The 25,596-nt window shown below is 39.7% G+C and overlaps 1 protein-coding gene across 7 annotated transcripts; it reads right to left on the reverse strand.

Moving 5' to 3' along the window:
- Positions 1-607: 607 nt before the first annotated feature.
- LOC116316972 (oxysterol-binding protein-related protein 1-like) lies at positions 608-25,290 on the reverse strand. Of its 7 annotated transcripts, none has more exons than XM_039601666.1 (28): positions 25,167-25,290; positions 24,752-24,886; positions 24,552-24,637; positions 24,376-24,450; positions 24,039-24,150; positions 23,834-23,919; positions 23,263-23,407; positions 22,999-23,066; positions 20,968-21,012; positions 20,555-20,628; positions 20,169-20,232; positions 19,911-20,012; positions 19,697-19,816; positions 19,352-19,430; positions 17,888-17,994; positions 11,682-11,850; positions 9,576-9,765; positions 7,226-7,301; positions 6,323-6,457; positions 5,995-6,092; positions 5,690-5,872; positions 5,483-5,590; positions 5,142-5,231; positions 4,818-4,944; positions 2,658-2,774; positions 2,445-2,568; positions 2,267-2,357; positions 608-1,805 (listed from the first exon to the last, which is right to left on the reverse strand). In XM_039601666.1, exons 2-28 carry the CDS (start codon positions 24,873-24,875, stop codon positions 1,703-1,705), a joined length of 2,898 nt encoding a protein of 965 aa, XP_039457600.1. In that variant the 5' UTR covers positions 24,876-24,886; positions 25,167-25,290; the 3' UTR covers positions 608-1,702. The 7 variants fall into 7 exon arrangements, with proteins under 7 accessions (XP_039457600.1, XP_039457601.1, XP_039457602.1 ...); XM_039601667.1 differs by having other exon boundaries at positions 24,752-24,882; positions 25,167-25,203; XM_039601668.1 differs by lacking the exon at positions 24,376-24,450.
- Positions 25,291-25,596: the final 306 nt, after the last annotated feature.

The following is a 25,596-nucleotide window of genomic DNA, read 5'->3' on the forward strand; positions in this document are numbered from 1 at the left end:
ACAGAACTTCTGAACTGCTATGATATTGTTATTACATCCTTCTTCTGGTTGTTAAATTCAGGGTCACAGGGGAGCTTGGGCCTATCCCAGCTGTCACAGGCACATAGGCAGTGTACATCCTGGACAGATCACCAGCCTGTAACAGGGCTAATACTTATTACCTGTTTTAATTCATTGTTCCTTGATGACAGGGTGTCTTGTACCTGAGGTAGCAAAGCAATGCTAAACCATGATTCCCCCTTTATACTAGGTTTCACGGCTCCCATTTTGGTGACGGTGTGCACTGTCTTCTGCCCCTCTAAACATATTTAGATCTTTCTGCTAAAAAGATCAACTTTTGTTTCAGCTGTCAAATGGAAACATGCCAAACATGCTCTATTTTCTTGGAGAGTAGTGGATTCATTTACCGTGTACTTTTATATTTGTTGTACTGCTTTGTGAAACAAGAGAATAGAAGAGAAGAGAACTTATTTTTATTATTATTATTATCTTATTTTTTTGCTTGATTCAGTCATAGCAAATGTAACATTCATGACCATAACCATGTACACAAGATTTTTTTTTTTTTAATGGTAAAACCCACAAAACAAAACCACAACGTCGAGTTTACATTAAGCTTTTATTTAGCAACAATAGAAATTCTGTTTAAATAACTAAACGAGTGATAACACATCTAAAATGTATACATGTAGCAGCTATTGTTACATGAGTAAATGAATATTCAGTGCTTAACTGTAAAGGAGGTAAGGCTTGCATAGTTGTAGTGATGCACATGCGTTTGAGAGTTGGATTTCAGTTATATCAGTGCACACAGTACTAAGACGATCACCAGTTATTCTAATCTATATCAAGACTTTTACACAAACACATTCGCACACAAATCCATAATTGAAGAACCAACGTCCCTGCTTTAGTATAGTTAGGAAAAAAAGTTATGTTTACAGAATCAGGTAGACTTACGCAATGCTGTTAATTGCTATACACGTCTATACAGTACATAGTATAGGGTTTATTTCATCAGATATTCAAACACAAGTCTTATTGTCATATTTCTGGCCATCTTTCTTATACACTGTTAGAAATAGCTACACACACAGTTTCACTTGACTGTAGAGGCCTAGAAACTAGGCAAATATGTAACACATTCAGTTAATCACTAAATATCTGCAGCACTCATAACAGGAAGTGAAAACAGAGGCCGATATACCAAAATGACCTATTTTAATACTTTGCACTGCATAAGAGTATGTGTGCACAAGTGTCAATCGTAGCCAAAGGTGATTTTAAGAATCATCACTCCTCTCGATGCTGAAGCTAATGAGGAAAATGTTTTCATGACCAAATATGAATTATGGAAAAACTACAGACAGTAGAGCTCAGCTTGCTATTTAAACAGTCCGTCTATCTAACACGAAATATTTCTAAAAATACATTCTAGATTTTTTTTTTTAGAACATGCCAGTATCTTAAGTGGTCAACAAGAACCACAATAAATAAGCGAAACAAAGTATTGTGCTTTATTACTCACACAGACCGACTGAGGATTATATGTCTCTGGGTTCAAACCGAACACCAACACATTAGCTGTTGTTCTATACTCTATTACATAGTTGCTTATGACCCCCAGTATAGCAGATGAAGTCCAAAGGTGAGAAATCTGTACACTATGAATGCATGTAGTTTTGTTTTGTTTTTTAACTTATTAATAAATGTCAGGCAGCTGAGAGTAATTCCTGTCCCAGTAGCCTTTCAAGTAGAGCCAGTCCTGAGCTTTGTTGTGTGGGTTGGGTCCTTGTTGAAACCACCTGAACAGCAAGAAGATTTAGTATGAGCACAGCACTTGGAAATAACAAAAGGATTAAATAAATACACACGAGAATGACACATATAACACACACACCAAGTAAAGACAAGTGGATGGCAAGGCTTCATCCGCGTTGTACAACTTTAAAAAGCTGAACAGTATTATACACCAGACTCTTTATGTGACATAGTCTGAAAACACACACACACCAAGGGAAGCAACAAAAACATGCAGTTTTTTTTTTTTGTCCTGAGGAGTGTGGTGTGGTGTAGTGTAGTGCAGCACTTCACACGAGAGAAAAATAACACTCAGAAAAAGCGCAGCTTCAAACCTTGGGCCAAGTGCAGCGTTCCTTTTCAATTATAATAAGTGAAATGCATAGTTAATAGCAGAAGACAACGTGGAGGCAATCAGTGAATGCCCACCCACAATCGATTTAAATTGAATTTCTCATTGACTAACCTCACTTTCCATTCCTCTGTTGCTTTGGTGCGATTCTTCCGGGCCATCCTCTGTTTTTCCTCAAGTCTCTTCTTCTCAGCACTTGCCAGATCTAACAGCCGTGGATACAGAAAACTGAATACCACCACAGATTACATTCAGCGGGCTCAGCATAGGAAATCAAGATCACACACTGTACCTATGTCTCCCTTCTCCATGGCCAGAATGTCAGGTCTGAGGCGACTGTCTGTGGGAGGTATGACGCCCTCCATGCGCTTGTCTAGCTCGTTTAGCTGCATGGCGAATGTCGAAAACGCGTAGAACTGCAACACGCGCATACACACAAGAAAGAAACTTAAAACGAAATATTCAAAACTGATCTGACCGATGTCACGTTTATTTCCTTTTGTACCTTGGATGAGTTTTCCGGGCGTGGCGTTATTTTCCAGACGAGTTCACTGCCTGGGATGACCTGCACAGTTTCAGTATCACGTGGAGGAGTCTCTTCAGGCTCCTCGTCGACACTGGTCTAAGGCCCCAGAGAAAGACATATACAGTACAGAGCAGAGAAACACAAGTACTTCTGATGTTTTACACTTTCTTTTAGTTTTTCTTTTATTTATTTGACCTTTTTAACTTGTTTTATTTACAATCTATGTATTTTAGTCCTAATGTACAGCACTTTGTGTCAGCTGTAGTTGTTTTAAAGTGTTTTATAAATAAGGATGATATGGTATGGTATAATAACTTTTGTCTTGGCCAGCTATTCGATATATCCTCCACGGTACGACGTTTTGCAAGTCAGTTGGAGGCATGGGTGTGCTGTGGTTATCACAGGTTCTGGTTTCAAACCTGCTAGCACCCTGCGGCAGACTTTGACTTGTCCGGTGTGATCCCTGCATCTCACACTATGACAGTTGTAATAGGTTCCTAGCCCTCCTCAATCTCAAACTGGATAGACTGTTAAGAAATGGATGAATCCACGAGGAAACTTCCACGTTGTTAAACAGACTAAAATACAACACAGTCGACAGATTCTGCTCTGCCACATAAAACAGGTATTATGTAACAGGAAGAATTAGATGTAAAAACATGATATGTCGGTTGACCTGAAATCATTAACTGAAACAGAAACAGCTGGGTTGGGATAAAAAACTGCGTAGTGAAAGCATCATTAAAAAGACAAAGTTGCTGTAGAAGTGACAGCTTAATCATAAATATAAGATGTTTCTCTCCCAAGCAGACAAATGTAGAAACTGAGTGCAACAGCGAAAGCAAGGTGTCCCTGTGAAACTGGAAGAAATCCAGCAGCGCCATCAGCTGCTGGCAGAATAAAATATTGGTACCCCGGAACAATCTGGTCCAGTTTGTTCAGATGTGCTCTTTAAGCAGTACTTGCAGACAAAAAGGAGGTGCTCTAGACATGACCCCAACAGAAGGCAGGCCGCTAAAGGGCTCCCTTAATGATGAATGTCTGCAGGCAACAGTGCAGCATTGTCACAGACCATGTTATTTGCAGGGATTTAATGATGGCTTATGCATAAAAATCACAGTGTCTGATTGCCTGAGTGCCCATGCCTGAGATCATTCTGCACCATGGAAAATTCCCTTAAGGTTCACCCAGTGTCATAAGGAACTGTCTTCAGTGACAAGAACAAGAAGTCCGGCAACCAGTTGGTTCCCACAGAGCCCTGATCTAAACATATTACATGCAGCAACATGAAGTAGCTGAAATGGACCAAATAAATAGAACTGTGACAAGTTATGAAAGATTCCTGGGATCTGCAAATGGAGCCGTTTTAAGGCTAAATAACCAAATTTAGGTTCTGGTTTACTGCACTTTGTAGGAATTCATAAAAATACTCAGGAACTTACTTGTTCAAGATTACTCAGTTATGGGGGACTACATATCTAATCTACAGTTAGATTACTGTAAAGTCCCAGTAGCATGATTTTTCAATGCTCTCTATAAAACACATGCTCTGCTTTGTTTTCATACAGACAACGCTGTACTGAGGTGGTGTGCACTGCAAAGCACAAACCACCAGAGGGCAGTCTCTACAGGTGGAAGATGCAGCTGAGTTCAGTCACCTGTGCAAAATGGAAACTACCAGTAGTTAAAAAAAGGGTAATAGTGAGCTAACCAAAATGGACAAAGCTGTGTACATAAAACACAAGTTAAACACCGTGAATTGAACTTTAAACAGTAACAATGCACAGCTACACTCACAGGGTGGCTAACATGAGCAGTTCCAGCACCATGTCATTAATGATAAAGGTATAGAAAAAGTGACATAGACCAAATACAACAATAATTACATTTTGCTTTATGAGGATTTACATCCACCTTATAATATTAACACATTTGAACTGGGAGAGTTTGTTGGTTCTAAAATGCAGCACAAACACTTTGGGCTGTAGCCTCAGCAGTTTACCGGGTGAAATATTGAAAAGGTATGAAGGGGTGGAGGGGATCATCAAAAACAAATAAAGCTACAAGCCCAGTGCCCTAAACTCTGGAAACCAATGGAGACGGAACAAAGGCGCCTTTGAAAGCAGTCAAACATGGTACCTGTTTGTTGCCCTTTTTTTCGTCTGGATTCTTTTTTTCTGTCTTTTTGTGGGCATCAAAAGTCGCAGGGTCTACTGTGTAAAGGCATTCAGTCCATTTGCCATATATTGCACAGAGCTTCTTTTTGCTGCAAACATAAGAAGATGAGATATTAATAAATCACAGCTTTAGGTGCAGATAATACCAAGCGCTAACATTCCCATCGTGTAATATAAACTGCGCCACTTTAATATACATTATAAAGTAAATCACAAAGAAACACTTTATGACAAATTGACTTACTGCTTACAGGCATTACTAAACAGCAATAACTCATGAAGATACCTTTTATCTAGGATGTATCCTTCAACTTTATGCAGCTCTTTTCCAAAGAGGCCACAGGGCTTGAACGTCATGCTGCATCTCTCTCCGGTTCTGCAAGCAAATGACAGCCTCTTTACCAATTCTCTTTCACTTTTCTCCCTCTGCGAGCTGAAGCTTTCAAACATTAATTAACCTGCTCATGCGACTGTCCCAGTTCTGCTTCCATGATCAATAAGCTTAAGGTTTATAAAGTAGATCAACATTCCTCTGCAGAGCAAGGGAAAAATATATTCCTACATCCAAGTCTCTGTGCATGCAAATGTGTTTCACAGATACGGAGAACACTGCAATAAATATTTTACTTGTGATTGAGCACTTCCACGCTGCCATACTGCTCAATCCAAAGCTGACCGACGATAATGTTGTGGACACAACAGGTGGGGTTTGTCCAGGTGTAGGCTTCGTTATATCTACAGAGACAAAGAAGCACTCAGCAAAGGAGAAAAAAACAATTCCTTACTAAAATAAATCAGAACAGATTTATAAAACAGTCTTCAGTGTGAACTCACTTGGGTAACTCCAGCGTGATAACTCCCTTGGGCTCAGCTTCTATGCTCTTCCCCCAAAACTTGAGTTTGGGGTAGATGGAACCATGAAAGACAAAATCCTCCTTGAGGCCCTCAGCATGAAAGGCACTAACCGGAGGGTGATGGCTTACTTGCTCAGACATCCACCTAAAGCCCAAATCGTCTCTGATGGCAAGCAGGTGTATGTTTGATACAAGACAAAGCTCATTAACAAAAATACACGTGTACAGTAAACAAAAGCTGATTTGTGTATAGGTGCGCTAATACTGATGAGTCTGCTGCCTTACCTGATTAGCTCATAGGTCTCCCCCAGGAGGGGGTTGAAGGGCTTCCCAGTCCTCTCCCACTGTGACGCTACAGCTGACACAGCAAATGCTGCAACACACTACACGGAGCATTGTTTTATGTTAATCAAATTACAGGCAACTAACTCAATTTTTGATAGTGCCGAGATGCCACAGCCTCTCTGCACTCATTTAATAATAGTTCAGCACTTTAATGAGAGGATAGTGATTTGATCCCAGTCAGATAATTAAACGCATCACTACTATTAAAAATGGATCTGTTTTGGGGGGTTTTCTTTACTGAAGAAAGGATATATGGCCAGAATGGTACCTTCATCCTCTCGACAGAGTCTGTTGTGGCATTCGCCTGGTGGATGAGGTAGGTGTGCTCCATGTATTCTGTTAGCCGCTGGAGGAAGCTCAGAGGCTCATTAAATACCACAGGCATGGCAATCTTTGATAACTCCTGCAAAGAAGAGTTAGAGAAGATAAAAAAAGACTACTAGGACAAACATGATATGGTTTCTGCTTTATTAGCAGACTTAAGCCTAAGGAGACCAAAGCACTTGTATATTTTATTCACTCGGTGAATTTTATGTTTTTTGTGTACTGAGATTTTTTTTCCGTACTTGGTAGAAAAGCATTCTTCAAGTTTATGGGAAAACCTTCAGAACACAAAAAGGCCTTTTGTTTTTTGGTCTCCCTGGAAGAGTTTAAACTCAAAATGATTCGGTAACTTAAGAGTTTAGCACTACTATTCATAACCTGAGCTTTCTATTTTTTTTTGTTTTTGTTTATGTTTGTCCCAATTTGCTCTGTTTTTTGTTATCCCATGTCTGTTTCTGTTATACCCAATTTGATCATTTTGGTAACCATGTAATGGTGTGCTTTTTCTGGCCAGGTCTCCCTTGAAAAAGGGGTAAGTGTCAAGGGCTTTCAGCTCTTTTTTGGGGGGAAAATGAACTGAACTCTCTGTGCAGCACAGAGAGGCTGATTAGACTGAGGATGATCAAACCCCACCTCTACACTTCTTTTACACTATACTGTCTCACATTTTGCCTTTTTTATAAAAGCAACTTCAAAAAAAGCCCTCGCTTTTCATAAATCCTAATTTTTTTTATATCATATCCTGGTTCTATTTCAACAATCTACATTATAAAAGCTCATATTTACATTAAAACACAGCAAGGAAAATAAAACAAAACATCTGCTGGACAGAGTGATGTGTTCTCACCATGCCGATGCATTTTTTCAGGATACTCCAGATGCTCACGTCGTTCCTGGAGAACATGGGAGCCGGTAGAGATGTTCTGTGTGAAAGCAATATGAATAACAAAAAGAGGGGTAAACACAGAGAGGAGTTCCTGTATCACATGATCCAGCTCTATTAACATATGGAAAATTACAACATCGCTTGTTGTCTCAGCTGTGCAATTCAAAGCAGGCAAACACTGTGGCTTCATGCTAGATAATCTGGCCTCATCCACACTCCAAACAGCTTTTCTTTTAAAATGTGGCACTGAGCTAAATTCTAAAACCTTCACGTTTTGGTAAAGCACACATTAAAAACACATAAATCTGTCTCCTGTGTGTACGAAGCTGCACTATTTAAAAGCGTCAGAGCAGACAACTTAGCTCGACCCACCATTTGGGAAAAAGGGTTATCTGATACCTGTAAGCTTTCAGCTGGTCCGTTCAACCTCATGCAATACCCATGAATGCATGTACAGCTGTGTGTGTGTGTGTGTGTGTGCACGCTGACTATAATACGCTTTCCTTTAATTTTTCTTGTTGCATATGCAGTTGTCTGGAAACTTCACATAAGAAAGCTAAGATGCAAATTAGATTAAAGTATGTGCTTGTTTTTGTTTTCTTGGTCACTGAGTTCATCTTGCAGTCTTGCCAGCATCTGCAGTATGGACTCTTTTACAGGTAGGTAGCTGGAGGCAGATGGTGTCCTTGTTTAAAGAAAAAAAAATGAAAAGAGTGCTGGTCCAACTACACACAAATAAAAGCCATTACTTCAGCTAAATAAACAGTGAGCGGGGAGTGGGGGGTGGGGGTTTGCTCCATCTGTAGGATGAGCAGAGCAGTGATGCATGGCAGACCATACTCCTGGCCTATTTTTTGTTCCAGTAGCCTCTGCTTCAAGATTTATTAAAGCATGGATGGATTTCTTTTTATACTTTATCTACATAAGGCTCTTGAATATTATTTTTTTTATAGAGGTGCTAAAAATTTAACATGTTTAGCTTTAAATGTGGAGGAAAATGCTCACATCTATCTTTGATTATTTCCAAAATACAGTTAAAAATGCATCTAAGGGACACTGTGCCGGTTAGCTGAGGTTGCTGAAACATGAGCCCACCTGGAAGTGAGGTGTGCCGTGCTATACAAGCGAATCTTTAACTACTTTGAAGCAGAAACATCTTACAGCTGGCACTGTGCTCAGTTTTCAAATCATTATTTCATATACAAACAGATAACGCAGCTACAACACCGTGGTAGTAATAATATATTAAAGTGGTGTATTTGGAGTTCTGACAGATAATTGAAACACTGTGTTTTCATTGAATAATTTAGAGAAAGACTTAAATTTAAACATGCCTGTATCGATTACTGTGGGGACCTGTGGATGGTTTTCTTGAGAGGCTACTAAGGTTTTATATTATTGCAATTTGTTTATTGTATATTATGTTGTATTTTTGAGATGTTTTTACAGCTATTTCCTTTCCAGGTCTCTCTCTTGTAAAAGTTTTTGATTTCAAAGGCATGTCCTGGTTAAATAAACTTAATTTAAACTTAATAATAAACTTAATAATAATCTTGTAAAGAATTCATGGCAAAATGGCTCAACATAGAGAAAAACCACACCAGACTGCAGGCAATCATTGACGGGCATCCTTTGAATGACAGAATTAATTTCAAATAAACAGACACCTCATAAATCTTTCATGTACAACACATACGAGCCCACACATATGCAGACAGAGCTAGCCAGGCAGCCCTTTTCTCCAACTCTACTCTGAGCCAGCACATGCTTAATTATTCATGGATCACTAGTTGGACTGAGGAAGACAGGCCAAGCCAGAATCAGCATCCACGGAAATGAGAGAGAGTGTCAAATCTTCACGACAACACAGCAAGACGCACCAAGTACTGAAACGACTGTTGGCTTGGAGAGTTGGAACTGTCAGGAAAAACAAAAACAGGCTATTCTCTGTGGACTGGATGCTCGAGCAAGCAAAGAGAAAAAAAAACACAAACACCTGATGAGAAAAAACAGACTAGGGTGGAAAGCTGGTATCCCATTACACCAGCTCTGTCCACTGACCTATCCTCTTGCTGACTGAGGTCTGCAGCCTGTCATCATATCCACAAAATTTTCATCATTTGGCAAAGTAAACATACACCGTACCGAATCCTGTTATCACCAACTTCAACAAAGCCTCGCATACAGCAAACAGTGAACAATTCGAATGCCGAGCACTGAGCCTTGGAAGTCTTTGTATTTTCCACTCTTTGCAATCATTTAATCCAGCAAACAAGCACGACATCATCAACTGAAACAAGTCCCAGCTCACCTGTGCTTAACTCCATTGCACTGGGATGGCTGGTTGCCATGGTTACCCTCCCCCGACATTCCGGAAGGCCCCCTGCACGCGCTGGGACGGCGGAGGGTGTTGAGAAAGGGGGTGTCTCTCCCCTCGTCCTCTTCGCAGGAGTAACTGGCCACAGACAGGAAGCCGCTCAGCGAGTGCTCCGACTCAGACTCTGTAGGGTTAGATGCCAGGTCATACCAAACCGCTTGCACGTACAGGTTCCAGTAGCTGGCTCGGGAAATGAAAAAAAAAAAGAAAAAAGCCTCCAGCCTCAACAGTTTACTATCTGCAAATAAGCTCGAGTTCCTCTCCAAACTCCCCCTCCCTGCTGCCATGCAAAACCCCACCTGAGGATTGTGTTCCAATGAGAGGCCACACAAAGGATTCGCTTCCTGTAACATTTGTTTGCACTGTGTTCACTGGGATGGTACTCTTCCCCCTAGAAAGCACTGTCACTGACATTACTGTCAAGAATCACAAAGCAAAGACGAATAAGAGAAGCAGAATACGCTTGAGTGAAATTGGTGCTTATTGTGCGTTCACGTACTGCATTCTGACTTATGTGCTGAAAGAATTTCTCATCCACCTACATGGATGGAGAAGCAAATATAACACTGCATAATAAGCATGCTCTATATGAACAGAGGCGCACATGCACTAAAATTGCAATTTTGTTCATCAGTCTTTGCTCTGTGGCAGTTCAGAATGCTAAAAGTAAAGCAAAAAGAAAGGAAAAGTTGCTTTAGAAATTCAGCCCTTCATGGTGACACAGTTGCATCTTGTTAGTTTTGATTATCCTTTAAACATGTCTGCAATCTTATTTTCTGTAATGGAAAAATGTAATAGACCAGACATAACTGTGAAAAGTATACACTTGTGTATATAAAAAGGTGCCTCAAATCACACTACCTATCAGGACAAAAACCAAGCCATGAAGACCTCTCTGCAGACCTCTGCAATAACGCTGTGGAACAGTATTGATCAGGGGCAGAGTGTAAAATTATTTCTAATGATCAGTGTTTCCACAGGAGAACATTTGTAACCACCAGGTTTCTCTCTCTTTTATTTTTTAGAGGCATCTGTGCAGCTAAATTAAGTAACAAGTACAAGAAGGGCAGTGTATAGTCCACTGCACATTCTAGAGGATGACCATCTGTCCATGAGACAGCATTTAGAAGAGTGTGAGGAAAAAGATCTTATAGTCTGATGGAAGAAAAACTGATCTCCAAGCACTAAGTGACGGTGAACACTACACACTGAATACCTAAAATAAACTAGAATGGTGGCAGCATTAATTTATGGAGGTGCTTCTTGGGAAGAACTGACTAATCGATGAATGCAGGTGGATGCAGAGAGGTCCTTGAGCGGACACTAGAATGATAATTCACATATCATTATGACAATGACCCAAAGCACAAAGCACAGGGTATGCTGGAGTAGCTTCAGAAGAATTCACAACCCAGACTAAAACCTCTTGGAAATTTTAGGGAAAGACCCAGGATGGATGGTTGTAATTCATAGGCATTTTTTCTACGCCTAATAGATAAAATTCTTAGGCACAGACACACATTCACCCGTGTGTGTGGATTAGTGAATGAGGCTTGTAGTAAGAAGTCTTTTTGAGCACTCAAATAGAGTAGAAAAGTTCTATTTAAGTATGAATCCAATTACCAGAAGATGTCATTTCTCAGGTGCTTCAATTATGAAATATCTGTCCTGCAGTTTGATGACTCACACAAAATCTAACAAAAAAGGAAAGTGCTGCTAAATAGGACTCTACAATGTACTGAAATGTACACTGTATATTTTACTCTGTATACTGAGTTTTTCAGCAGAATAATAGAAAAAAATATATAATTTTGCTCTTTTAAAATGCAATTTACAACAAGAAATCTGCAAAAAGCAACGTGACCTGCCTCATTTCTAAATCCATTTCATGGTAAGCATGTTTTAGAGCAGTGGAAAATAACACTTGTATTTTCTATCTTTTCCAACCAACAAGACATACTATACTGATGTACTTGGTTTGTGCGTCCCTCTTGTAATAATCACACACTCATTGATTACTTCTACCAAGAGGCTGCTGACCTGACACGGCATCATAGAAGTCATCTTCACTGAGGGTACTAAGGTTGGAGGACTTCTGCCTCTTACTCAAGGATTGCTTGAGCTCGTGGTTCTCAGTTGCCAAAGTCTGCAAGGCTTCTGTTAGAGCTTTGTTCTTCTCCACTTCCTGCTCTACTTTCAGGCTCCACACCTGCAAACACAGGACAACCAGACAGAAGGTTAAGCGACCATAGAGAGTGTGCCCAGAGATACTAACCAAATATTTTATTGCAGAAAAACATTGCTCTCAAATATGCGATGATCGTAGCGGAACAAGCAGATTAATATTTTGATGTCAATCAAACATCACTCTGTCTGTGGTTTTGATTGCAGGTCATTGTTTTAACCCTGCCCACAGATCTAGTTTCTTCCAGGCTGAACCAAACACCCTAGTCTCAAAGAGCTCCGAAGCCCAGGATTGAGTGTCCCTTCAAAGGAACCTGAGCCAGGCCACTGCATGACAGCCCAGATTAGTCTGTCCTATTGTCCACTGCTGCTGATGTTCAAGCTTTACCAACAGGAGTCGAAAACCAAGCAAAAATCCACAGCCTCTAACAAAATGACAAAAATGACACTAAAGCTTTAACAGCAACATATTCTTTAAAAATAGGTAACACCTTTTACTTCATTGTAGATTCAGTTTAGTAACTTATTGCAAAAAAAAAGGGAACACAGCCTTCCCAGTTTGATAAACGTCCAGTGTCACCTTGAAGAAGGCAGCTGAGAAACAGGAGCTTGCAAATCACACTGCAGATCTGAGACTGGACAACAAGGTCAGTATCTTCGATTAAAGATGAAAAGTTCTGTGTCACCTCTTATAGTGCCCGATGTGTTACAAGGTGAGCGCACAGACATGCGCAAAGAAACAGCTACTGATGTGTCTAGTTTAATGTCTAGGTAACAATTTATGACTGTAATCGTGTACGTGTGGTTAAGTGTGTTAGTCTGCGAGGATGTTGTCTGATTAACAACATGAATAAAAAAACGTAACATTTAGAAGATTTAGACGAGTGATTTTGCGTCAGACAGAGTCTCATGATGTCTAATATTTCCTTTAAAGGCATGATTGGAAGAAAACTAGTAAATTTTTTTTAATTTAAAAAAATCCTCTCAAAAACATCAGCTACTATGCTGCATATATATATAATGATTATATGATTGAACACTGCCCTACTGCAGTTCGCAGCTTAAAGACTTAAATATAAACTGCTTCAGATGCCTTTGTGGTGGAGTCTGATCAAATCAGCCACATACACTTAACAGGAAAGAGGCAGGGAAAACCCAGACACATTTACTTATTTGCTGAATAGCATGCCTATTCCAAAGACCATGATCCAGCCATTTGTAATGAACATTGATTGTTTCCAATTGCCAAATGGTGGGTCAGCACAACCGGAACTGCAACTTTCAGCTGGGTTATTATGGAAATTGCAGGCTTTAAAAAGGCATCACTGAAATCCAGTCAAATCCCAATAAACTGTATGTAAATCCAAAAAAGTGACATGAGCAATGTGAAATTTGGAGATCTATGTATTCATTTCAATAACTGATGAGTATATTTCAAGACACATTGTTTATTCAAATTTATCATCCTCTGTTGAGTTATAGTCCAGCTTATCTGTACTTTCTCTTTTTTGTCTTGGTAACATGACAGACACTTATAAGCTCCTTCTTTTACATGAGGTTGGTGATGGAAAATGGATAAAAATAAGACAACTGAAAGTCTGCAGAAGCTATAAGCTTTAGATCATTTATTATTTTGCTGTAGTCAGATGAAGATCTGATGAAGCTGTCGGCAGTTATTGAAATGCCAGCACTGGCAAATCAGAAAATGACTATTTAACAAAAGGTGATAGCTTGGGTCAAATTTATTGTAATTTGTATTAGAAGCACAATTATATTCCTGTGCTGGTTCCCTCTGGTTTAACTCAAGGGGGACACAGTATTAGAAAGAATCACACATATTTTTCAACAATTAGACATTAGAAGTAACGTCGAACATTTGGCTTCAGCCTGTCAAAGTGTGCGTAAAGGACCAAAAGGGTTTTTAAGAGTCTTGTCTACATGACGATTTGACTGTGTGACAGCCCTGAGACCACTTGGTAAATGCAAGAATGTATCTCAAAGTCTGTGCATTTGTAATCTTGGAGATTGGGATTGATCTAATCTAATCTAGTCCTGGCCAATTACTGGTCGGATCAGTAACGAATCCCGCAGGCTGCAGGTGTAGATTCATAAATTACTGTTGTGGCTAAAAGAAAATTCACATATACTTTTCATTGATCAGATCCATAGCTAGGTTTAGCAAAGAAAGCCCCTTTGAGTTCTCAGCACTCTCTATATTCTCCCTTCCTCTGCACTAGGGAACAAGTCTGGCAGCGAGTCTTTGAGTCTGGCACCTACATTTAAGGTTAATGTTTCCATTACAGCTTTGTTTCTGAATCTATGTTCTTCTAAGTTAGGACTTTAAATGCAGCATCATTTAAAAATGCATAAAAATAGAAAATTATTTAGCATTATACTTTTGCTTTAAAGTTTGTGCAATGGGAATGTCTGCTGAATTGTGATTTTATTTTCTTCAAACATATTTAATAAATATATACTGCAGTTTAAAGGTGACTCTTCTTCCTGTCTAGGAGCCTGTGTTAACACTCCCTGTCCCAGGCACTTGGCGTGAGAGCCCATCCAGGAATGGAACACTTGTGTAACCATCCCAGCCAGCTCTTTCATTCTCACTGCATCCTCTCGCCTGAGCACAAACAGTGCTATTTTAAGCCCTGCTGAGGCTGTGTGCTGTAGCTGTTACTGGAGCCTGGGAGGGATGCTTCTCCTTGGCCAGCACCCCAAAGGGTAAAAATTTTATTCTGTGCTGAAATATACTCTCTTGTTTAAAGAAAAGCAAACCTCAGAGGCAATATTATTATAGCTCTATACATTGGACTGTAACATTAACTCTATATCCAACCGTATTTGGAAAGCCTGCTTCAAAGGAGCCATTCAACTAGAGTGAAGGAAGTACCTTTATAGTAAGGAAAAAGGAACCTCAGTCCCAATAATCAGAATAAACAAAAGTACACAGTGGTCATGAAAGGCTTGGCCATGGTTAGTAATAATACTCAGGTAGTCTTTAAATGATGCTCACTTGGTACTAACCAGCCCAAAGTGTACCCCCCACACCATTACATCACTACCATCAACCTGAATCATGGATACAATGCAGACTGAATTCATGCTTTCAAGTTGTTAACACCCAGTTCTGACCCTAGCACCCAAACATCACAGGAGAACTCAGGATTGGAAAAATGTTTGGTCTGATCAATCTACTACTGTCCAATTTAGGCGAGCCAGAATTGGATGCTGTCTCACCTAAAATTGGATATCTCAGATATTCTGACCACAGAACTGCTGCTCACTGGATATTTTCTCTTTTTTGGATAATTTACTGTTATAGAGACGGTTGTGTGGGAACATCCCAGTAGATCCGCAGTTTCTGAAACCTTCAGACCAGCCTGTCTGACACATACAAAGTGACTTAAAATCACCTTTAAGGGTGACTCTAAAGTCAGCAAGACCATCTTGACCATGTTTACATACCTAAATACACTGAATACATCCATATATACCCACTCACCAGCCACTACTGAAACAAAGCCAGTAAAAGAATCTCCTGTGTGGGATACGACAGGAGGTTTGTTACTTATGTGGCAATGGCTGAACTAAAGGTCAATTGCTACACTGTCTTCACACCAACCCCCAAAGTTTTAAAGGTCAGTTGGCTTTCTGACAGACTAAAGAAGAAAAAAAACAACGTATTACTTCAATCAAATAAATGTACTTTATGCCTTATTCCTGACGTCAGACCAACACAAAGTGACAGATCTGCTTTTCAGCACATCACCACTAAGTGGTTTCAAACTGTAATCCTCTGTTTGCTTTCTAGACAGGGGGGCAATCGTGCCGCCTGACAAACACCAAGCAAAGTGGGGCCTATAAATCTCTGTTGTACGTGAGTGTCGTCAAACCTCCTCATGAAGCTTTCTACCCATTTGTTAAAGGCACAATTCTCTTTACTTTATATGCCATATACTCACATCCTAGTCACAGTGTGCCCTACATGTACTGTATAAATGTGGCACTTCCACTAGCATACTTTACTTCTGCAGCGCATGCTGAAATGGGTCAGACCACATTTACACTTCTGAAGGACAATACTCTAATTGGTGTAAGACCCTTTGAGCCATTAAGTGACATGCTTCAGTATTAAACATGTGTGCAGTTACAACAGAATGTGAATACTACCATGGACTGTGGATAGTAGAAAACAAGTATGACCAACAGAAGCATCTGGGGCGGGAGAATAGAAATGTGGGATTAGAGCTAATACAGCTTAATACGGGCAATCTCAGCACTGTAGAAAATATAATCCATTTAGTACATGTAGTAGCATTAGCTTAACGTGGCACCAGTAGATTTACCATGCTTGTTAAGACATTTTCTTCATATCACATTCGTTTGTCAGAAATTAATTCAGTTTATTTTATTGGAACGTTTTAATGTTTGATTGATGAGATTGCATTGAATGTCCTCGGCTTTCTTATTTAAAAAGCCTGGTTAAGTCGTAGTGACATGACAGTTGTACCAGATTTGGATGAACACATTACTCTTAGTCAGTGCAATATTGCTATATTTAGGATTTATAGCAAAATATTAAACATCCTTGTGTTTTATTGGTTCTCATGCATGCTTAATTAACAAGAACACTCGAGTCCTTTGTTTTGTCTCCATAGGAAAGACTGTTGCCTTATTACAGGTTTTCAGGCAGTCTAAGTGTATATCATACAGTAGGCACAGAGTAGTATTTTTAGAGTGATAATTTAAAATCAACTGCTAAAGGAAGAAAGAAAATAATTTGGGTGCAACATAAAGAATGGCTAAATAGTTAAACCCACAAATCTTTGCTTTGAATGCTTCCATTTATCTATTACCAGATCAAATGCATCCTCAGTGCAATTTAATCAATGCCTGTCTATGCTCCTACTTGACAGAATTCATTACTTTATTAGATGATCTCATTATAATGAGCAGTGTAGCATTCGGTGGCACTTCAAAGACGCTCAGTTTCACACTCCAAATTCAGATCATTAAATCCACAGAAATGACCTCCGCATACTGATGAACAGCCCTCGCTGGCGCCACTGCCTCAGACCAACCCTCAAATCAACAATACACTAAGAAACATCAAATTAAATCGCGCCAAACTTCAAAACGCTTTTTGCCAAAGTCACAGAGGATCAGCCCATGGCAAACACAGCCGGCTGTTCAGCTCACAATAAAAGACAAAGCTGTAAATTTTATACAACAACAACTGTTTGTTTTGTTTTACCTGTGTAGATGCGAGAGAAAAGTGCTGTCGCTGTCTCTTCTTTTCCCGTTCTCGGATGCTCTGGCATGTGGAAACGTGCATGCGAGAGTGTATTCACACTATGCGAGCGTGAATACATGTATCTGCGGCTGAGCCAGTGAATATAAAGCGCTTGAGTTCCCTCGCTAAACGCACAGCCTTTCCCCCTAGAGCGGGAGTGTGTGGATTCGAGTCCAAGAGTGTCTGCGTGTGTGCGTCTGCACTGATCTGCAGGCTGAATGCAGACCTAAGCATAAAAGCGGATCTTTCCTACGTCCTTCCTACAGACGTGCCAGTGATTACCACGCTGTTCTGGTGCTTCCCCAAGGGCACAGCACAGCCACCAAGACAAGTGGACAGGGAACACGCACGCGCCTGCATACGCACACACACACACACACACATTTCAAACCTGATTGGTGTGAAGGAGCTAACGTAAGGGGGAGGGATTTAAGGATTTTGCAATCAGTCAGTATAATTTATTCAGCCAATAGAAGAAGAGTATGCGGGTGAGGGTATATGAATGAGAGGACAATTCATACATGCTCAGTGAGCTGCAGCTAATCTACAACAGTACCCTCTATTTACATCAAGTGGAGGGGTTACAGAAGATTGCATGCAGATGACAGAATTAAAATACATCAGAATCACAGATTACACTGCATTAGATTAAACTCTTACACTATTTTAAATAATCTATAATAGATTTTCAGGTAGTGGAATCCATCCAAAGATGATGGACTGTCTCAACTTTCCCTCCCCAAAAAGAGTAATATGTTCCTCTTACCTCTTCTTGCTTTGACAGCAGTTCAAGGCACAGATGGAGAGCAGCACATGTTTCACTGGAAAGTTCACTCGTCTCTTTTGCTTTCAGCAGAAGTGGTCCAGCCAACTCTTTATAAAAAAAATAAAGTGAATGTATCTGTATTAGCTTATACTGTACACAATATTATACATTTAAAAAAGACATATTAGACATAACTTTTCATTATTGGCATTTTTTTCACGATTCACGCTGAGTACATGTGTATTTATAGCAGAAGATGTGTACCCCGTTGAACTGCTACTAAAAGGCCTAAAGAATGCCAAGAAAATATCCCCCACACAATTACACCAGCAGCACTAGATTAGAAAATCTCTTTTACGAGGATGTCCTGGCCAAGACGAGAAGCAGCACAGTTTGCAAAGTGCAAAACTTAACTTAACTTTCCTGACTCTGTGCTCGCTAGGGACACTTTAAACTGCAGCCAGCTACTGGCTCTGAGATTGTAGGTCTTGTGGAGGGCAATGAACTTGGTGTAGATATATGATGGCAATTTTCTTAGAATGGCTTTGTATGTAAAAATACCCCAATGCTTCAACCTTCAATTACTGAGTGAAGTAAATCCAGCAAGGGTTTACAAAGTGCAACGATGAGTCATGAAGTGTGAGCCTGTTATATACGTTAGGGCAGCATGGTAAATGGGGTCTAATTTAGCTAAGGTTAAGGTAAGGTTACACAAAGCAGGATGTAGCCATGCTTTCATGCCTCATCCTACCATATGAATGTTACAGCAAAAATCAAGACTGCAGAAACAGTCTTCTTATCTTCAATTGTTCAATTTTGTTGAGCCAGTGCGAACTGTACTGTGCTGTGTGTTCAGAGATGCGCTTGTCCATAAGTTAGTTGGACTGAGTGTTTTTATTTTAGTTCATTTGTGTGCCTACCAGCTCAAAGCAGTCTGGCCATTCTCCCCTGGACTTCAGTACTGTATCAACATTTCTGCCCACAGAAGTGCTGTTCACTGGATATTTTCTCTCTCCCTAGAGATGGTTGTGTGGGAAAATCCCAGTAGATCAGCAGTTTCCAACATACTCAAACCAGCCTGTCACACACAAAGTGACTTAAAGTCGCCTCTCTTCCCCATTCTGATGAATAAGAAAGGCTATCTTGACCATGTCTATATGCCCAAATGTACTGAGTTCCTGCCATGTGACTGGCTGATTAGATAGTTTCACTAATGAGCAGTTAAACAGGTGTAGCTAATGAATTGGCTGCAATTTGCTAGAACAAAATTAAATCCAACATTTTGCATTGAGGTCTGGTATCTCAGCCGCACACGCTTTTTCCACAGCAAATGATATAAATGGTTAGTCATCTTGATAATTTTCTGCCATTTACCAGACTGAATAATCATTTTTGAACAAGCCTAAAAATACTCTCCTAAAATATCTTGAGACAGTAATAACTGGATATGTCTGAAGCACTGACCATAATTCTCCTCATTCTTCGCCATGGACAGAAATATTGACACTTCACTCTCCAATTTTTGCTGGAAGGCCCTGGCTGCCTGCAACAATTTTAGACAAGAGAGACACTTAACACTAGAACTCTGTAAAACTCAACAAAACTGAGGGTTTTGAAATCCTATATGGCTCAAACCCAAAGGTCAATGACATTGAAGTTCATCCAGCGCGTGATCCATCACAGTTCACAGGTTAATGTAATTTTTGAAAATGCTACGTCGATATGAAATTAATCAACTTTTTGGACTCGATATAATAGTGATATAAACCATCTGATCATCATCACCTTACTTTTTGATCCCGGTCTTACCTGAAGCGCTTGTTCAAGGTTCCTCACTCTAACATCACCCGCAGCATCATCTATAATCACCTCTTCAGTGTCGTGGCGAGTGCAGTAGGATGCATGTTCTTCAAAAGCATCCAGCCATCTCTGACAGAATAAATGCCGGCAACATTTCCATATTAGTCCGTTCATACAGATAATACTGTTTCGTCCATAAAGAAGGTGACCAATTTTATCTCACTTTTCTTGTTGCCACGGCGTTTGTCTGCGAGGGGACTTTAAAATAATGCACAGAGTCATCGAAGCACCTGAGCGTGAAGAAGCAGTGATCCCATGGTTTGACCTGGAATAACAAGATATCACTAATGACTACACTGCTGCAATAGATGTAACTCAACATCATGCTTCAAACTGAAAATAAATGAAACATGTATTTACTGAGCATCTGTGGGGTAATATAGACTGATAGAAAACACACCTCTAAACCTCCAGTACTTACCATGCAGTAGGCTTGTGAAAGAGACTTACAGCCCTGTTTCCCAACACCAGCCAGTGCATCAGCTCTAAAAAAAACACAAAACAAAAATGATGAAAGAGCATGCAGACAAATCACACACAAACACACACGCACAGTGAAAGATAAAGCAGCATTAACAGTTACCACTCTTAAGTAAGCATTAACGGTATAATTGACCAATCACAGGTGATTTCATCTCAGTTATTTTTATATCCCCTCTCTCTCTTTTTAAAAAAAAAATAAAACAAAACAAAACATTTCATTGGTGGATTATAAGCAACATTTTACACAGAGTGAAATATATAATACTATAAATGTACATACTATAGCGTTTAGCTTTATAAAATCAGCTGATAAAAGTATCTCACTGTCTAGAGTACCAGGAGACAGTTCCATTCTCAACTACAACCCAGTGGGAACGCCATCCGAGGAAGCGTGAACTCTGTCAGAGAAACAACAATTTAACAAATACCCCATGCAGCAAAGCTACACATTACATATCTACTTTAAATGGTTTTAGGAAGAACAAATATTATCAGTTTTAAACTTTTTTTATTATTATTATTATCATTATTATCCCAGAGTGGTATGACTTTTCTTGTAAACTAAAGTGTAGCATGTTAAGAAAAACAAAAGAAAAATAAATAGTTCCTATAGGTCTTTTTTTAAAAAGAAGTTCTAATATTCTTTAATGTGGAAAAAAGTCAATTTCATCAAATATGTAAAGGTCAAAGTCTGAACATGGTCTGACCTAATAATAGTACATCATAAATCCAGATACCTTCCAAAGAGGTCCTTCAATCTTCTGCACCACACTGCTCATGTCCTTTATAAGAAAAATGAAATATCAGTAGTGTTGAATAGTTTGTGTGTGAATCATTCATTTTTAATATACTAACAGCATTAGTGCGCCGTCTTTTTAAAAGAATTGCACCATGACTACGTGTTGCTCCACATTAACGCTGCATTATCAGACATACAGATACGGACGTGTTTATTCTTAATAAAAGCTGACTTTTCCCCCCACAGTCACCATAACTGCGTGAACACATAAAGACATATGAAAAGAGAAAGTGCTGATATCATGTAGTTCAGAGAACTGCAGTATCTGTGATTAGTGTGATGGACTTTAGATTTTTTTTAAAAGTGCCTTTTGGTTTTATGAACACGTTTCCAGTGATGGGCTTTTTAACCCTGTGAGAAACAAAAATGAGCACAGTAAATTTCATCAAGTTGGGTTGGATTTGCAGTTTTCCCAGATAAAATTTGGTAAAAAAAAAATAAAAAAATGACGAGACGAGTACTGCGCAAAAGCCTCGAGTCACATTTAATTTCTTTACAATTTGCTAATAAAAAGGGGAAATTTATTGAATGCATTGAATCGTGCAAATGTAAAAGAAATCCAGGATATAAGGAAAAAACAGTTTATACAAGTAAAATAAATATTTGGTATGACAAACTTTATTCTGAACTCTCTCAGGAAAGCTTTCCTGTTATTTCTTTAAGTAGTCTTCAGGAATATTTCTCCAGGCTTCTTCAAGGACATTCAAAGCTCTTCTTTGGACTTTTTGTTCCATTCTCCGCCAAGATGATCCCACACTACTTAAATAGTGTTGAGGTCTGGACTCTGGGAAGGTCAGGCCATGACAGATTAAAAAAACAAAATCAAAAACAAACCAAAATGGAGCACCATCTACGTATGTTGCCAATCAGACATTTCCACTTCATGCATGGTGGATCAAAATCTGACGATATTTTGCTCTGTACCTAATTCTATCAATTTTTTCAAGACCTCTAACACCACTGGCTGAATTGCAGCCCCAAACCATGACAGAGGCTCCCGGTTGTTTTACAGACACCTGTAGACACAGTTGGACTTCTCTCCTGACCTCCTCCGTACACACTGATGACAATTTGAACTTGAATTTGGATCCATCAGCCCATAAGACCCATTACCTTTAAGTTTCAGTTCACTTCCTGTGTAACTAGTCGTACTTCAACCTTTTCTCCTGGTTTCTCTTTATTAGGATACACTTCTTGACAGCCAACCTTCTAGCTTCTTCTTTCCACTTCTGATGAGACTTCAGTGAAAAGTGAAGGGCCGGTCCAGGTCCAGTATCAGGTTTTCCCCAGTTTTTTTAAGAACATAACCTTTAGAAACTGTTCATAAGCGCTTAGACAACTTTTTTAGTCCTGACATTTTCTCTTTTGTCTTACACTTGCTCAGTCGCCTCATTTTCTTTTCCTGATATGTCACGTTTTCAGCTTATACCTCTTTGGGAATCACTTTGTTGGCACAAAAAAAATACTATTTTATGCCTGTCAAACTGTTATCTATGACATGTTTTGCAGATCCGACTAATGAAATGGGATCAACTGATGCCTCTTGTGACAGGCTGCTAGTAACAAAGTGCCTAAAGATATAACTTAAATTACTGTTTATCTGTAAACACAACACCAATTCATCCCTTGGGTTAGATGTCTTCATAAAAAAACAGCTAATATCTAAAAAAATAAAACAAAAAACAAAAACAGAAAAAAACCCCCAAACCTTCAGAAAGCCTGGAGAACTATTGCTGAAAACCACTTTTTAAAAAGTCTGGCTCCTTGGAAACAAAATATAAACAAATGAGGGGCAGCTCAAGACTTCTGCACAGTACTCTAATTAATCAAATAACCAAAAAGGTATCATTCTTTGCGGATCATGACTAAGACACATACTTGTAGTGCAGCTGTGCCAAATGTTCTTAGCAGAACCCATCCTGATCATTCGAAGAGAATGAGACATTACAGACCAGCCATTTGAGCTCACCTTATTTTTATAGGCCTCTAGAATCTGTTTCAGTTCATCAGTGCAAACCAGGTCCAATGCAGTCTGAGCTGCAAAATCATCAGCCATACAAACAAATTATTATGCACCTTTTGACACTTCCTAGGAACAAAACCGGTGGAATATAGTATTTACCATCCTTAGAAAATAACGTGTGATTCTTAAACAACCATTTTAAACACCGCTGAACAAATTAAACAGACGGAATAATAGGAGCTGATGATGAGAACAAGATAAGTGATATACCATTGTTGTTCTTGATACTAGGGTTGGCTCCACACTTGAGCAGCTTTATAACGCACTGCTTCTGCCCCCTGTAGGCTGCACAGTGTAAAGGCGTATTACCCACTGAATCCCTGCAGTGGATATCTGGAGCATCTTTCCCATTGAGCTGAGGGATATAAATCAGAGAAATGACAGAAACAACAGGCAGGAAAATGAGGTTAACCTTTTACATACATCTATCTGAAACATGCATAAAACTATTTAAATGATCAATCTTAAAAACAGCAAGACAGAATGAGATTTTTTTTTTAAAACAAAAAAACAAAACATGAACTGGCTTTTACTGCAAGTTGCCACATGCCATCTTATTTGTGGACTCGGATTTGTCACTTTGCGATTGAACATCAGACCCCCCGAACTCGAATCGTATAAAGAGTATTTGTAATAACGGTGGTGCATTTCAACAATCTCTGCGAGACAACTGAAGCGTGTGCAAGGCCCCAAGGCACTTGTTAAATGTGTGAAATTTGGAGAGATGCTCTTAAAGCATACTATTTTCTGCCAAAAGTTCTTTGAAAGGTCAGACACTAACCAATTTAGACAGAGTGGATATATCCCCCTCTCTGGCTGCTTCCAGAAGCTTCTCCTCATGCCGCCTTGCCTCTCTCCTCTCTGCAGCTGCACAAACCAAATCAGTACTTGAGAACAAAGGCAGCTGATCTTCAGTAATGAGAAGCCATCAGATGTTTAAAAAAAATTTAAAAAAAAAAAAGAAAAACGCTCCCATGATTTCATACCCTCAAGCATGGTAATGATTTCATCGTCCTCTGTGACATCTTTAGGGATTTGAGCGGTTCCATTGATTATGTTGGCACAGGCATCATAGCGCAGAAGCAACAGAACAATCTCCTTAAGGGTCCAAAGGGTGGGGTGGGGGGATTAAAAAAAAAAAACTGACCATCACATTTCACTCAAAAGCTTCAGTGGGAGATGAGAAAATATATTATGTGTTTCTGTGACAGCTGATCCAGCTGACATTAGGTTAGAAGAAGAAGGCACACCACAATTTACCGTGCAGACATCGCTTTTACAGACTTGTAAGGAAGCATTACTTTTTCCCCTTTCTATCCTTACCTTTCGTCCAGCATATGCTGCTTTATGCAGAGGTGTGTCACCCAGGTTATTCTGCAAATTCACATCAGCCCCTGCCTGCAAATGCATTCTTTATTTGGTGAATATAAAAATGTCTCTGGCTGCAAGTCCTGAACACAAAAAGCATGGTAATGATGTGACTCATACACTGCTCTCACCTTCAGTAACTCCTCAACAACATCTCTGTGTCCAAAGCTGCAGGCCAGATGAAGAGGTGTCCAGCCCGAGCAGGTTTTAGAACGAGCTACAGCGAGAGAAAGAAAAAGAAGAAAAAAAAAAAATAAAATTAGCAATTTTCTAGTTACATGTGACATTAGGGCAGCTGGATGACAGCATCCTCCCCCACACACCAGCTTACATCTGCAGTTGATGTTGAGAGAGCTGTTTTGGTGGATCCTCGACTGAAGGAGCCTCTGAACTTGAGGACAATTGCCCTCTTTAGCATGGAGGAGAAGTTGGTCTTCCAGTGTGCAATCCTCCATCCCTGGACTTGCTAAGTGTGAAAATTGATGTTAAACACAAGGCAGTTAGCACAAATTGGTCAATTAACCACGTTAGGCAAGGTGCAGTTAATAGAGCTTCTCATCTGCAAGTGAAGAATTTAAGGTTTTAGTTAGAGGTCGACATAATATCTGTTTTTATTTACGTTCGTCCAGCTTAACTGTGTTTTTATTGAGCTAAAGCAGCGTTACTTTTCAAACTAAGAGCGGAACTCACTCTAAATAGTTATCTTACTAACGTTAGCAAGGATAAAATGTTAAACTCAGACTTACGTGTAGCTATGGATTTGAAACTCTTTCACAATCTTTGGTCTGCTTCACAGGGACAACACGCCACGGCTGAAATCTGATCGGTTCAATCAGGTGACAGGCAGCCGTCACGTGACCGGACAGCTCCTCCACCACCACAGGGACGTAGCCACAGTATTTTTGAGTAGCTACTAGCATTAGTCATAATTAGCAAGTACTGGCTTGGACCCCCTTTTTGCGTTCATAACCTCTTTAATTCTTCCTGGTATAGTTTCAACAAGGTGTTGGAAGCCCTCCTCAGACGGTGGTCCATGCTGACATGTGCACTGTCTTGCTTGAAGCTGCCATAAGAAGATTGGTACACTGTGCCCATAAAGAAATGGACATGGTTAGCAACAATACTCAGGTACGCTGTAGAGCTTAAATTGTACTCAGTTGTTGCAAAGGAGCCCAG

Source organism: Oreochromis aureus, linkage group 18, assembly GCF_013358895.1.
Source record: "Oreochromis aureus strain Israel breed Guangdong linkage group 18, ZZ_aureus, whole genome shotgun sequence".
Lineage (NCBI taxonomy): Eukaryota > Metazoa > Chordata > Actinopteri > Cichliformes > Cichlidae > Oreochromis > Oreochromis aureus.

What these genes read in the sequence shown, in the direction of transcription:
- LOC116316972 (XM_039601666.1), bottom strand. Translation starts at nt 24,875, where the DNA reads ATGGAGGATTGCACACTGGAAGACCAACTTCTCCTCCATGCTAAAGAG. An exon ending in ACTCTGTCGAGAGGATGAAG is followed by an intron (nt 6,093 to 6,322) that starts GTACCATTCTGG and finishes TGCTCCGTGTAG; the next exon opens with TGTGTTGCAGCATTTGCTGT. An exon ending in ACAGAGGAATGGAAAGTGAG is followed by an intron (nt 1,806 to 2,266) that starts GTTAGTCAATGA and finishes CTTGCTGTTCAG; the next exon opens with GTGGTTTCAACAAGGACCCA.